At 46.7% G+C, this 15,792-nt stretch overlaps 1 protein-coding gene across 1 annotated transcript; it reads right to left on the reverse strand.

Annotated features, from left to right (window-relative positions):
* Positions 1 to 354: 354 nt before the first annotated feature.
* On the reverse strand, positions 355 to 15,256 carry MAPRE1 (microtubule associated protein RP/EB family member 1). Its single transcript, XM_079979844.1, has 7 exons — positions 15,128 to 15,256; positions 12,936 to 13,059; positions 8,769 to 8,914; positions 6,288 to 6,495; positions 5,275 to 5,393; positions 4,227 to 4,379; positions 355 to 3,262 (listed from the first exon to the last, which is right to left on the reverse strand). Exons 2-7 carry the CDS (start codon positions 13,054 to 13,056, stop codon positions 3,206 to 3,208), a joined length of 804 nt encoding a protein of 267 aa, XP_079835970.1. The 5' UTR covers positions 13,057 to 13,059; positions 15,128 to 15,256; the 3' UTR covers positions 355 to 3,205.
* Positions 15,257 to 15,792: the final 536 nt, after the last annotated feature.

Raw genomic sequence — 15,792 nt, forward strand, 5'->3', positions numbered from 1 at the left:
GTTCCAATTCGATAGTACTGTGTCCATTTGAAAGCTGGGGAAAGGGAACTGGCTAATGCCCTGTTAGTTTAGGGAGATCCCATTTAATCACTGGGTATCATGGTAGCAAGTGAGTACCTTTGAGCCAATTCTCAAGTCTCTGGCATTAAGAAGGGCCGTGACCTGGCTGTTAGCTTTCTGCCACTGGGAACAGGATGGGCATCTCATGGCCAAATTCTCTCCATTCCTGGAGTGGAAACATTTACAACCTACTTCAGGGTTGTATGGGCGACGATCTGTAAACTGCTTTGAACACTGCAAGTTTCAAACAAATCTTTACCCAGCCAGAGAAATCACGATTCTGTGAAGACAATATTTTAATTGAAATGCTTGTAGTTTTATTTTAGTCTTAGAACAGTTACATTAAGAATTGTCATTGCAAGTAAGAAGGTTGACAAGACTGAACAACAAGAGTTAAGAAAAGATATCCTGCAAGCCCACTTGCAAGACCAGACGTACGCTGTGGGGTACAGACAGGTCCATGTCTTAGTTTTTGGTTGTTCTATTTAGTCTGCCTTCCACATGTCTTCAAAAAAGGCCAAGATTAAGGCAGGCTTGCTTGCATTTTTATTTTTCTCCAAATGAAAGGATCCTTTCAGGAGAGGACTTTGCATCAGGTACTGTACCAGAAGAGCAGATTTACTATCATTTTGGGAGGAGAGGTTGTGGCAGTTCTTGTTCCAGATGACACAATGAAGACTTCTTACATATTATACGCAACTCATTAAAATCTCAACACTTCTCTGGCCACAAAGTGGGAGTTCTACACATGCCAGATTAGGTATCTTATTCTGGTGAAGACACAGCAAACATCAACTGTACGGTGCCATAAAGGCACCATCTCTAGAACAGCAGCTGAGATTGTCACAGTTCACCAGGTAAACTGATCCACCTGCCTCTCTCCCTCCACCCCCCTTCAGCAAAGACAACCCTGTGGCACAAACACAGCCAAAAGAATAATGTTGTCCTTGTGAGACAGGTATGAACTAGGTGTGCAGGAAGCCAAACAGCAAAAAGATTTGGTGTGTCATTTTAAAACCCCTAGCTAACTTCAGTGGATCGCTACGTATCATTTGCAAAGAGCTGTTACTCTTATAGTAGTCTTCAGAACCAGAGAAGGTATCTTGGGCAGTTATAAATGAAGAGTTGTCTCGCGGAACAAGCAGCCTCCATTGCCCATCTGTGCAGGCACTCAAAAAGTTTAACATGTGATAAGACATCACAGCAAGCAACTGCCTCTACATGAGGCTGCTTGTCAAAGACACTGGCAACACACAGACAGAACTATCTACATGAGTAATAAGGTAACCCGGTGTTTTTTGGGCAGCAAGCCGCCACAGAGCAAGCACACAGAGTCACAGCAACTTTTGTTGAACAACCCTATTGCTAGCAAGGGATATCGGGAGGAACACGCTGAAGCTCATCCTCAAAACGTTCTTTCACAAAATTGGTACAAATTGTGTCCACAGGGTTGCAGTGTGGTGCCCTTAATAGCAATCTGATGCTGGGCAACTTCCAAGCAAAGGAACTGGGATCTTTGAGGGCCCAGAACAGAACCAGACCCACAAGAACATGACACTCCAGCAGACAGTTGCATTCTTGAAATAACAGAACTTTATTTAGAAACTGTTTAAAAGTAGAAAAAACCCTGTCAAGAGGAGTCTGGGTGGAATATGGTTTAGGGCACGAAGTATCTAGAAGGCCACAAGAGAAATAGCACCTCTGATGTTTTAAATAATGGCTTGCTTTTTTTGGCATTTGATGAATTTGGGTCTTCCTCTGAATTTCCATAGGGATTCATGCACTACACAACAGTTACCATAAAATGCTTTGCTTTCTACACACATTTAGAACACATAACCACGGGAAGCAAATGAACAAGAGCACACCAAGCCCAGAGGCTCAGTCTTAGCTGTGGCTGTGGGCAAGATCTCAAGAGGGCCCTCCCCAAAGAGCAGCAATCGACAGGGGGGTAGGTGGGCAGGATTTGCTCCACATAAGAGGGACAGGGTCAAGCATGAAATACTGTAATCAAGACTCATCTGAGCGCTGTATTTTCTGCAATGTTGGATTTCCTATTGAATGCACACCAATCAGTGTTCTTTGCCAGCCGTCAGGAGCACTGGCAAAGGCTTAAACCTTGGGAGGCTAACTCAAGGAGGGGACACACAAACAGAGAGACAGTCTGGAGATCAAGACTGGCCTCAGTGCAGCACTGCAAAACAAAACTACCCAAATCAATACAGTTTAGTCAGCAGGCTTGGAAGAGGAGGAGGAGGAAGGGGGCGCAGAGAGGAATAGGACCCACAATATTCAATGGACCAGAGACACAAAAGCAGGTGGTGGGTGAGGGAGGGGAGTGGATGCAGGCTGCGAATTAGGTGAAGAGTTTCAAAAGGGATAGCCTTTTTGGTTTGGAAGACACCACATGCCACTGGCCACAGTACAGCAAAACCGAGAGGCCTTCAAGCACATCCGTATCTTACGCATTCTAGTCTTGCAACAGGCTACATACAGTAAAGTCTTTCCCCCTTATGACAGTCAGTGATCAGGAGGGCAGCTCTGAATAGATATTGGGCTGTTCTAATTACCCCTTACGGAGCCCTTACTGACTTGAGGCGCCAAGCAAGTCCTTCCAAAACAAGAAAGCCAGATGCTCAAACCCCAATATAGAACACACAAAATCTCTCATCACATTACTTCAATTTGGCATCTGGAAGCACATTTTAAGCCCCCTTAAGGCATCTCTTTAATTGCAGAACACATTTCATATTTGCTCAACCTTCCTGCGAAAAAGTCAATCCTGAAATTGCTCCACTACATACTCCCCACAGCCCACAAAAAGAAAAGAAAAACAGTACAGCAAACTCTCCACAAATCAGTGCCTTACCAGCAACCAAGCAACTCTGCAAACTCCAAATATTCAACCCCTTGCTTCCAAATTACACCAACTAGATGTTAATACTGCTCTGCTACAAAAGTGAGAAAAGAGCTCTCAAATTAAACCCATTGGAGGGGGGGAAGTATTAAAACTTATGCAAAGTGCACTTCAAGAGGTACTTTTTACTTATGAAAAGAATAAAATGGAGTATTTTAAGCACATGATTGGGGAAAGCTGATTTCTGAATTCTGCTATTGCTGCTCTGCTGGTACAGTCGGTGGACCACTAATACTCCTCTTGCTCCTCTGGTGGCGCTCCTTCATCTGGTATGACAAAACCTTCCTGAAAGGGAAAACAGAGATGCAGAGACCACTGCATTAATCAGCAAGCAACAGGGGGCAAAGGCAGGATGCCACCTTCCCTTAGAACAGGGGTTGCCAACCTTTCTAAACCAGTGGGCACACTGAGATTTTTTAAGTGCCCTGTGGGCACCAGTCACAAAATGGCTGCCATGGTGCAACATAAAATTAGAGAGAGTACTGTGCTGGTAGGTCTTTCCTCAAAACTGCATACTCAAAGAGGTTTAACCTACTGAATTTCTGCCTGCCACACGGTTGCTAATGGCACAAGAGTCCTATTTTTCCCCAGTGCCAACCCTAAAACAGAGCCTAGCCTGGGCAGACGTGTATACCATTGTAGGGCAAACTGACAACACAGTAAATCCTTAATGAGTGGCCGGCTTTTGGTTCTACACAACAAGAGACTTACATAAGCTTCCCTGCAAAGTCTGCGCATTTTGCATTTGCCACTTTGCCTTTTTTGTAAAGTGGGTGAGAAGGGCACCTTTTCTGTTGTGGCGCCCACTCCATGAAACCATCACCTTTCTGAATTATGCTGTGTGCTCATATGAATAGTATTTTAGCACCTGCTGAAAGCTCATTTATTTCCAAGTCATTGCTAACAATTAACACCAGTCTGTCTGTTTGGGTTTTAGTATCTACATGGTTATTGTTTAGGTGGTGGTGTTGTAATTTTTGTACTGTGCTGTATACTACTTTGTGGTTTTTAAATGGAAAGTGGTATATTATTATTTTAAAATAATAGTTAAATAACCCCCACTAAAACCAGTGAAAGCTGCACAAGAATACTTCTGAGTGGTTGAGGAGTTGAACTTCTCTCAGTGGGGTTTGCACAGGAGGGATCTTCCTAACTAAACTGTGTCCCAAACGCTGCTGTAGGAGCAAGCATAGGCATAATCTGGAATGTCTAAGCCAGAAATTGGGGGAAGCATTCACCAGATACTTACATCCGTGGCATAAAGAATCTCCACAATCCTTTGAAGAACAGGGTCACTCTCTCCTTCGTTCTCCTGACAGATCAGCTCAATGTTCCTCAGTTTTCCAAAGTAGAAGTCTCTTTCCTTCTCCAAATCTTCCACAGTCATCTTTAATACATTGATCTGCCAGAGAACAATTCACAGTGCTTCTTACAGAGAAAATGCTTGTGCCCAAGAAGGAACAAAGGGGAGGGCTTGCACATTTAAGGCTGCAATCTTAAGTCTCATTAAACTCAATAGGGCTTGTTACCAAGTAGATGTGTATAGAATTGCATTGAAATGTTGCTCTACCAATAAAATGCAAGCGATTTTTGTGGGTGGGTAACTGTAAGAGACAACTTTGTATGTTTTGAGGTTTTAAGCAACACTGTACTCCTCTTAAGTTAGATGAACCAATGGTGTGCAATGTAATGGGTGGGCACTTTAAGCAGCAGTTTTCAGCACAACTCCTGTGGTAAGAATGGCGTGGAAACAATTTCACCAAGGTCCAGTCCCAAAGCAACATCTGTAAGGCGGCCAGGACAGTCACCAAATCATGTGGTTCTACTTACCAAGACTAATTTGGGCAACATAACCACTGCAACAACTCTCTTCCGCTACACATTTGGAGTCTATACCTCATGAATGTAGATTATGGGTGGAATTCAATGTCACACTAAGGCATTTTTGCTTGTCAGGTAGAACAATCTTACTTCTCCCCCCATGTGCTATTCTGGGGGGGGGGGGGCCCTGATCCTCCCAAGAAGATTTGGGGAGCGCATGGGGGTGGAGGCAAAGGGGAGGGGAGTCCTGTTGCACTAGCAGTACTTGTGCTGGCTTCTACGAGCGCAACCACTTAGCTCAATCAGGCCCAATGTCACATCTCCATTACAAAGACATGATCAGCACAGAAAACTCCAAGGTATCTCTCCCACAATTATGTTACTTTGTGATAATACACTGCAGTGCATTTGAGAGTCAAGACCACCCATGCCGTGAGCCTCGGCTGATCAGTGCAGCCTACTTGCTGGAAGCCCACCTGCTGGATCAGTTCAGCAGACTCTTCTTCCCCAATTCCTCCAGGAGCCTTTTTAACCATCGCAGGTCCAGTTTTATTAGCCACTGTTGTTCTCTGCGCAACCATGGGCCTCGCTGGAGCTGCAAGACAGAAGGGTATTAGCTGCAGTTCCAAAATGCCCATTCCACACACCTGTGCTCTACATAGTAGCCAACTAGAGTGAAACAGCACCCAAAGTGTACCATCCCGTGTGCAGGAAAGCACCTTAACCCTATAGCCTCAAAGAATGCCACCTCCCTGTGAAGTGCTAAGTACCGAACACAGGCTTTACAACCGCTTTTTGTAAGGAAGCAGGGCGCTCTACTCTTGCTGCCTTCAGTTCTTGAGTTCCCACAAAACTGTGATCTACAAAAGGAAAGCATTTCTAGCTGTTATACGCTGAACTGAATTACACAGTATACCACCAGATTAGGAGCACCTGGTCACAGGTAAGACATAAGGCAATCCCCTTCCTGCTGGGGAGGAGCAGGATTAAAGGGCAGTCTCAAGCAGAGGGTGTTTGTTTCCTGTCTGGAGACAGGCACACCCTTGTGAAATATAGGAAGCGACAAGTTTCAACAATAGCCTGGATTTCAACAATGACTTGCAGGCATACATTAAAAGGGCTGTGCAAGCGCCAGAGTGTGAATACATCTTCACACAAGCACAACTCTGCACCACCTCTCTGTGCTAAGCATAACTCCAGATGTGAACCTGGATGGCACGTGGATGCTCATGATATGTATTCATACTGGCACAAGAGGCATGAGGAGACACAGCACACAACAGTGAGTCTCTGCCTCCAACAGAGACTTCCTCTCCAGGCTGCCTCCCAATCCTCAGGTTCCTTGCTAGCAGCCTCTGGGCAAAAGCAGCCAGAGAGTCTGGATCCCGCAAGCCCCTCACCCAGCACACAACGAGAGGGCATCCAATTATGAGAGCCCTGAACCCCAAAGCTGGCCTGGTCAGACAGATTTGTCAAGAGCTTGCCTTACCTGTGCCAGTAGAGCTAAGATTCTTTTTGGGTTTGTTGAGCAGGGGTACGACAAGAGCAGGGGCTGGTGCCGTCTCCTGGCCTTGCCGAGCTGCCACAGGGTCATAGTCTTTCCCGTCGTAGTTTGCATCAAAGAATTTTTTGAACCACTGAACAAATTCAAAATTATCCTGGAATTTTCCTTTCACTAATTTGTCCACAGGAATTATCTGAGGGAAGAGAGGAGTATATTTAGTCCAATGAGAAAAACAAAACACTCAAGATGTTTCTGAGATGAGTGGACAGAACTTGCCGGCTGCAGTTCAAGAGATTCCTCCAGAAACTTGAGCCAGGGGAGAATAGGTAGGCCCAAGGTTTTCTGCACAGAGGTCATATTCCAGCAAACTCTGGAGTGCATGCAGAACGCCAATGAGGAAGCAAGCACGGGAATGATATCAAAATAATGTTACAACAAGGAAAGCCGGGTTTTATAATATTCTCTCCCATTCAGAGTTTTAAAATTGTGATGCAACAATTGTGTCTGATGTTCTTCTGGCCCTGTCAGCCTCTTACCTGCAGTCTTCAACACACTCTGTACATGTTTGAATATGCTATTCTGCAATTTTTCTGCAATTGGTAATTTTAAAGTGATAATTTAAAATACAGTGGTACCTCGGGTTACAGACGCTTCAGGTTATGCGTTTTCGGGTTGCGCACCGCGCCAAACCCGGAAGTACCGGAATGGGTTACTTCTGGGTTTTGGTAATCACGCTTTGCGCATGCACAGAAGCACCAAATCGCGGCCCACACGTGCACAGACGTGGCGTTGCGGGTTGCGAACGTGCCTCCCGCACGGATCACGTTCGCAACCCGAGGTTCCACTGTAATGCAATTTTAAATTATGATTAAACTCAATCTGCCTTGCTCTCCACCACCGTCAGCCACAGCCTCTCTGCACTCTCCTCCACCTCTTATTCTTTCCCCACCACAGAGGTCTCTGCACCTCTTCCCTGTCTAGCCCCAAGTGAATCCAACTGCGGCTGAAAGCAGCACAACAGGGTAAAGAACCAAATTCAATCACCATACGACATCACGTAGTGGACAAGTGGGCAAGGCTGGCCCCAAACGGCCTGGTGGGTCTAATTAGGCCTGTGGGCCAGATATTCCCCATAGCTACTTTTCCGCATGTATACTGGTATAGTTTATGTGTATGTCTGAAAAAACACAGTACAATGTTAACACAGATTTTTACAGAGTGAGGTAGGAATGGGGATTTGGAATTTTCTCCTGAGGCCACAAATCATTTCAAAGTTGGTTGGCGCACAGCCTTCCATGTTCTGCATAACTGATACAAAAGGAAAAGTGCCAGAAACCTTTAGAAAATGGAACCATTTAGCCTTTGGTAGTGGGCTGAGTCAGGGTGGGCTGAGATGGTGCAAACTATCCACAGCCCTCATGGGGAAGCCAGCAGTCTTCCACTGCTATTTTCATCAGTACAAAAAGGGCCTACTTGGCATATCACACATGCCTTAACGAAAGCTCAACAGCTAATTTTTTTCCCCCTAAGGAAAAGCAGCTTAGAGGAAGGTGCTTCCCACCCACCCACCCCGACATTTCTCTGCTACAAAGTGCTCTTTTCTCCCACCAATTTCCTCCTGTGGGGCATCAATATGCATCTGTTCTTACACAGTTTTGGAAGCTGTGTGTGTGCTGGGTTGGTGGAGGGAAGCATATTTTACAACCAAAAAATAGGCAGAAGCCAAAAAGCCTCCTTTCCCTCCACCACCACCTTCCCTCTCTCTTGCATGAATGTTTGCTTTATGCAAGTAGCCTCAAAGGCTGGTTCCCACTTAGGGAAAGCAACTGCTTCCAGGCAAGTCACACAGGGATCTTTCGCTTAAATCTACACTATGACAAGGATACCTTCAAGACAAGCGGAGGCAGTTTTGCTGTTGTAGGCTGACAAGTGTTTTTGCACTTGTCTGACAAGTTGCAAAAAGGGAGAGTTTGGATGTTCTGCCCTTCTATAGAAGACTATGAATTATTAGTCCATGCATAGTAGTCCAGGGAAATGTAATTCTGCTGCTTCTTGGAATTTTCCATTAATTCAGTGCTCTTAGAGTTTTAATTCAACAATGACTATTGTATTTATAGATCTTTTTTGTACAAATCAAGGAAATAGCTTTAAAAGACAAGAACTGCAACTGAGAACAAGATATGGTTAGTTGACTGCAGATGGCATTCAGCATTATCTGAAGAAATGCACCCAGTTTAGGCTGACCAATACAGTTAGGTGACAGAAACCCTGATTTATCAACTTTTAATGAGAAACTGAGCAAGTGAACACTGCCTGATGAGTGGCAGCAAAAAAGATCAGCAATTTAGGACAAAAGCAACACCAAGACTGTAAAAGAAAAGGAGTATTTTAAGCCAGCATCCTGAAAACTGCATTTTTCTATAAAGGTGATTCAAAGCAAGTGCATTCCAAGACAAAAGAGCTTACTTTGTCAACACCCATTCGTTTAAAACCTGCTTGTAGGACCTTGTAGTTTTGGATGTATTCGTGTTCCAACTTTGCCTGGAATTTTACTTTCTTCAGTGTTACAGAACCAGGGAACAGCATATCCATAAACTGACAATAAGCAGCACCTGAAAAGATAAATAAAAACAGGCACACTTGTGAAAAATTGAACTCGAGCAAGTGGAATGCAACAAAGAAGTAATAGAAATGCTAGCATATTCACAACAGCAGCAATCGCCATAGGCGCCGACTCCATGGGGCCTGAGGGGGCCCGAGCCCCCTCAAAAATTCGTTTGGGGGGCTCCGCCCCCCCAATAATTTAAGAAAAACAAAGCCACTCCCGATCTAGAGGGGGTGGGGTTGCAGGCTCTCGCAAACACATTTCAACAAGCCTGTGGGAGTGCAGTATGACCAGACATCCACTACAGCTGTCTCTGGGATTGCAAACCCTTAGAGCAGTCACTTTTGTTAACAAAGTTTTGCAAGAAAATCCATTCCCCCATCTCCCACCCAATTCAACAAATAAGACAGGGGAGATCATGAGTTCTACCGCCTTTACAGTTCCTGGTTAGCGAAACCAGACCACTGAAAAGTCACTAGTCAACACACTGCATTGCATTATGGACAAACACTTCCAAGCTGTGACAATAATTTTGTCTCTTTGCTTGCTTTAGCAAGAGGCGCCTTTCCTCAACCCATGCTACTGTCACAATAAGACAACCACCCTTCGTTCAGGGATAGATATACCCTATTACATGGGCAGGCAAACTAAGGCCCAGGGGCCGGATCCGGCTCAGTCGCCTTCTAAATCCAGCCTGCAGACAGTCTGGGAATCAGGGTGTTTTTACATGAGTAGAATGTGTGCTTTTATTTAAAATGCATCTCTGGGTTATTTGTGGGGCATAGGAATTTGTTCATTTTTTTTCCAAAATATAGTCCAGCCCCCCACAAGGTCTGAAGGACAGTGGACCAGCCCCTGCTGAAAAAGTTTGCTGGCCCCTGCCCTATTATCATTGGCATTTAGCTGCTCCCCACAAACTGGGACATGTCCAAGCAACAGCCTTTATTCAACACATGCTAAGTAAAGGCGGTGCTATAAGCCTGCAATATTGCTACTGAACAGCTACCTCATTGCTGAGAACCTGTTACTGTGGAATATGCAGGCGCCAGCATTTCCACTTCTCCCAACACCTTAACACTTAAATCAAACCCATGATCATAGTCAGTCACAGATTCTAAGAGAACAGATACCACAAAAGAAAAAGCAGACATCTTCTGAAGGGAGGTGGCATGGAACTTTAGCATCCCAGACTGTAACATTCCTTGTACCTAAACAGAATGGGCACATTCTACATGGAATATTACCTACACAAGGAAATTTATTTATAAGCGGCTTGAATGAAAAAGAATTCTCCAAGTTGTGCACAGATAAAATGATAGACAAAGCATAGCTGCCCTTCCACATTCTCATAAGGATTTCAGCCTTCCCCAAAAGCAACATACTTCAGGAGTTGAAACAAATTCAATGGAATCACAACATGATGTGATTGTTATGCATGACTGTTATGTTACGCTTACTCATGGCATCTGAAAAATCACTTCACTTGCTGCATGTTTTTTGTTGTGTTAACAAAGCTCCACAGGTGGTACAATGAGGAAATTACTGTGACTGACCAGTTTGCTTCAGACAGTACAGGAAAATGGTAGTTAAAACAAACTGCAAATCACCATTAAGGACAACATCTCTCAAAGTCTAGTTCTCCTCAAGCATAACAAAGGTGTTTCCGATCACCCTGATGAATCTAGAAGATTTTATTGTGATTACTCAATGACTGTTAACCTTCAAGAATGAGAATTCCTCAGTTCCCATTTCCTTACATCTTGATCCTATTGCTTCCTCAATCACTTCTGTTCTGTGGCAGCCATCAAGTTGACTACTCCAAAATTAACGCACTTTATTTTTCCACTTTGTCATAGCAGAATTTCTATCTTAGCGCCAATTCTTCTTCACTCTGAGCTCATCATCAGTACCCCCTCAACAGCACACATGTAGCCATGAATGAGGGGAGCACTGCTCCCCATTGCAGGTAATAAAGGTTATGTATTAACCCTCTCAGTACATTTGCCCGGCCATGTATTCACTTATCCTATTCTTTACACCCTCCTTTTCCATCAATCAATTTTTCACAATGACCATCACTGCCTGCACTGTGTAGTTCCTAATTCAGATGTGACTTGAAAGCCCTCCAAGATCTTCAACAATTACTGTGTCTGCACTAAGATATGCTTCACTCTCCCTTTGTTTTTCCTATTTGGACTGTACATTACAAGTCCACAAACTCAGTTTAACATTAAAAACAAAAACAAAACAAACAAGCAGCATTAGAGCTTTGCAACACAGAAGCTCTGCTGCCATCACTATGGATTCATCTCCTCTGAGGTTTATCCACAGTGCAGAAGTCTTGTGCAAGCATTGCTAACACCGGGCAACCTTCCATAGGGATTAATATAGGATTTGCAAAAACAGAACCTAGTTTTATCTTCTGCAAAGCTTAGAAATTCCCTTAAACAGAGGTGGCCCACGTTGGAATTCAGGTGTGGAGCCCAGATGGGTTCAGATTGTTCCACTGGCTACATCTCTGCTAGAGATGGATGACATATCAGTATTTTGTCTCTTACTGGTATGAACTCCAGAACATAATAAAGGTTTAGAAATTTTTCACCCTGTAATATATAGAGAATGCACTGCCCTGCTGACCCGGCAGGCAGGAAGCGGCACTTTACTGCAAAGTAAATGGCCATTTCCTGCCTGCCTGCAATATCAAGGCATAAACCCTTGCCTCCTCTCAGCCGGCATTGCAGAGTAAAGGGCTTTAAAGGTAAAGGTAAAGGTACCCCTGCCCGTACGGGCCAGTCTTGACAGACTCTGGGGTTGTGCGCCCATCTCACTTAAGAGGCCAGGGGCCAGCGCTGTCCGGAGACACTTCCAGGTCACGTGGCCAGCGTGACATCGCTGCTCTGGCCAGAGCCAGAGCCAGAGCTGCACACGGAAACGCCGTTTACCTTCCCGCTGGTAAGCGGTCCCTATTTATCTACTTGCACCCGGAGGTGCTTTCGAACTGCTAGGTTGGCAGGCGCTGGGACCAAGCAGCGGGAGCGCACCCCGCCGCAGGGATTCGAACCGCCGACCTTTCGATCGGCAAGTCCTAGGCGCTGAGGCTTTAACCCACAGCGCCACCTGCGTCCCTAAAGGGCTTTACTTTGCAGTAAAAGCTGCTTTATGCCTGCACAATCTGCAAGGCCATGGCTTTGCTCTTTAGTTATGCAGGTTCAAGGCACACACCTCATGTCTTTAAGGCACACACTTAAAGAGTAGACTCAGCACCAAATCAGGCTAAGCACAGAAATCAGGCTAAGCAGGATATCAGGGTCTCTACTCTGCCTGGTGTGTGCCTTAAAGCCCCATAGATCTCGTCTGCAAAAAAAGAAACTTTGTTTGCTTATTGGAATCTTCCTTCCTCAGCACTGCTGTGGGATGCAGATTCCGATCAGCAAAGAAAATTTATTCTTCCAATAAGATCAATGTGACTTGGGCTCCTGCTTCTGTTCAGGAAATGATGCATCACTTTTGCAGTAAAGACTTTATGCATTTGGAAACTAAGGTGCAGACAATGCTGAAAGTCAAGGCACGACTGGCTGTATGGCAGGTATGAGGAACCTTTGGGCTTCCAGATGCTGCTGAAACTACATCTCCCATCATTCCCGGCCACTGACCATGCTTGCTAGGCTTGAAGAGAGTTGTAGTTCAGCAACACCTGGAAGGCTCTATAGCATCTACCACAAAAACCCTTCTATGCCACAAGCAAGGGATAAGAAGCTGAATGTACCTGTAGAAGAGCATACATATTAAAAGCAGATGGTTCAAACAAGCATGCCACACCCTACACAGAAAGGCACAAAAACATTTGTACTCACTTGGCGGTGGAAATTTATTCTGAACTCAATATGAGAAGCAGTTAAGACAAAGCAAGCAAAGCAGAAACCCATCAAAACAGCCTTCTAGCACCCAGCACTGATTTTTCAAAGATAAATAGTAATGCTTTGGAAACCTCAAGCAGCAAGTTCCTCCGCTCTCAGCACTTTTCTTACCTGAGCAAAGCTGCTCTATCTTTGTCAAGTTCAATTGTAAGGACTCATTGATCCAGGCGAGCATGTCATGTCGACTCAAGTTATCGCTTGTCACCGAAGTGGAATACACATTAACGGCCATTTTCTGCAAGGGGAAATAACCAAGAAGGGATTTCGTTTATACACAGGCTAGTGAACCAGCACTTGCACATCTCATGCTCCAAGGAAGCCTTTTCCAGACATCAAGAGCACAGTCACATCTGTTGGATATAGGCCACCTCCTTAGTAAGACGTTTACTGGAGACAGTCTGGTTATTTATCAGAAATCTACTGTCTGAGTAATGTGATGAGACTATATTTATACATAGCTGGATGCAAATGCTGTACTCACACTCAGGCACAGAAAGTAAACTTACTTTATTGTACCAGGAAATATACTGCAATAGGCATAATGATCCACTGCAGGGAAGAGTACTGTAACCCATTCAATTTAACAACTGGCTCAGAAACATTCTCTTTTACCAATAATGCTCATTCTCTTTCCACAAAATAGATAAAAGAGTAGAGATGATATTTAAGAAGAACACAGAGTTGAAAAAATAAGTAAATGAAGAGGCAGAGAGAGATTAGGAAAGGCTGAATGAATGCACTGAGTCTTCAAGGAAGATGAGGGGATTCATTTTAGGCAAATACATGTAACAGGAAAGTTTAGTGGTAGATTCTGAACACTAAAGAAGAGATGTCAAAATGCAGCCCCCTGGTGCATTTTTATGCCCAATATGAAGTCTGAAGCAGCTGTCTCAGAAGAGGGCATTAACTGTTTGCTCACATTTCACCCAAAATTAAATGGCAAGGTGTTTTTACACTAATGAAATTTTGCAGACATCCTCCTAATACTGGCAATGAACTCTAAGGGCCTAGCCAGTCACTTTGGTTTAGCAGGCCATATAAGGAGGCTGAATTCACTACAATGGCAGGGATTACAGTGGTACCTCTGGTTGCAAACGGGATCCGTTCCGGAGGCCCGTTTGCAACATGAAAAGAGCGAGCGCAACCTGCAGCGGCGCATCTGCGCATGCTGCGATTCGCCGCTTCTGCGCATGCTCGTGACATCATTTTGTGCGTCTGCGCATGCGCGAGTGGTGAAAGCCGGAAGTAACCCTTTCCGGTACTTCCGGGTCGCCGCAGGACGTAACCTGAAAGAACCAGGAAGCAAACATAACATGAGGTATGACTGCACATGGAAGCATCAGTCTTGCTATCTTACCATAGATGTGTATCTATATTTTATGAACAGGAGAGCACCCCCAACCTAAGGACCCAGTTACATAGGCCTGGGTGAGCCCTGCTTTCCAGATAAAAAATGTGGCATTGCTGCTTCACACTGGGACAAGGTATCCTGGAGGGGGGAGTTCCCCAGAAACACCTCCGGGAGTCCCTGCAGTTCCCTTTTCCTTGTCACAGGGGAAGTGGCCAGACACCCCCAAGCCCCCCCCCCCTTGCAGGCATGCGAATTGCCGGTGAAACTCGAGTTCCCCATGAGTGGGAGGGAACAAGCCTTGAACGGGGGGCCAAAAATCAGTAGCTATGTGCTCTTCTCAGGAGCAGAGAGAGAAGCTTGGAGGAGCAAACCAGGCCAAGGCTGAAGGAGAGGGCGAGCGGGACGGGGTGGCCCCCTTGCAAGGAGGGGTACAGAGTGGGTGGGGGCTTTGCTGGGCAAGCGCCCCCCGTTCCTTGCCAGGGGGTCCCCGACATTTCCGCAACTGGCCTAGCCTCTCGAGCGTGGGGAACCCAGAGGTCCTCTAGACGGGGCAGGACCCGCACCTGCCGCCATTCCGGGGTTCCCCCCCCCCCAGCCACGCACCGGCAGGCGGACGGAGGGCGCCTCTTCCCCGCACAGAGACCGAAAAGCACCGCTGCTCTATTTGCATAAAAACCGCACTCATCTGCATATGCAAATAGCACGCGGAAGGTTCTCTTCCCCACCCCCACCCCCACCCCCACCCCGCGCCAGACGCGGCCTTTCGCTGGCGGCCGGAGCCCGGAGGGCGGGGCCCGGCCCGCCTCAGACTCGCCGCCTCGCCAGGCCCAGCCCAGCCGGCAGCCGCCGCCGCCGCCGCCCTCCCTTTCTCCTCAGCCGCCCCCAACGGACGGACGGAGGGAGGGAGGGAGGGACGGGTCTCCGTCGCCGCCGCGCCCTCAGAGCCCGTTACCTCAGTCGCTCGCCGTTCAAACCGGCCCCGCCCGCCTCGCCCGGGATATAGCGTCACGCGGCTACGCCGGCGGGCTGACGTCACTTCGGGGGAGGGCGGGGGAAAGAGGCAGGAGAGCCGGGGGAGGGGCTTCCCGAGGGGAAGAGGCGGGGTCGGTTTCCACGCCCGCCCTCCCGCCCGCCCTCCGTTGCTGAGAGACGGCGTTTCTTAAACCCACTCCCGGCTTGACAGACAAGGCGGCCGGCCAATTGGCGCGGCGATGAGGAAAAGCGCGCGGCGGCTCCGTCCCCTCTGGGAAGCTGGCCCCGCCTCCTTTCACAAAGCAACGGGCTTCAGGGTCGTGGGTTCGAGTCCCGCGTTCGGCTCAAAATTCCTGCATTACAGGGGGTGGACTAGATGACCCTCGGGCTCCCTTAGATTCTATAAATCCAAGATTTGCTGTTTCCCTCAGAGGACCACGCCCCCTTTGTACCCAATTCTGTTCAGAATTTTTTTTGTTTTTGTAACGCGTGTCAGGCCTGCACGTGTGAATGCTCCCTGTCTGCGCGTACGGAGAGGCGCTTCAAGAAAGCGCCCGCGGCTTCCTCAGCCGTCGACTCTTAACCGCGTCCCCCTCACGCAGCAAGGACTACATTTCCCAGCGTGCCCCAAGAGGCGCACTCATT

Source organism: Podarcis cretensis (genome assembly GCF_951804945.1).
Source record: "Podarcis cretensis genome assembly, chromosome: 6".
In the NCBI taxonomy this organism is placed as follows: Eukaryota; Metazoa; Chordata; class Lepidosauria; order Squamata; family Lacertidae; genus Podarcis; species Podarcis cretensis.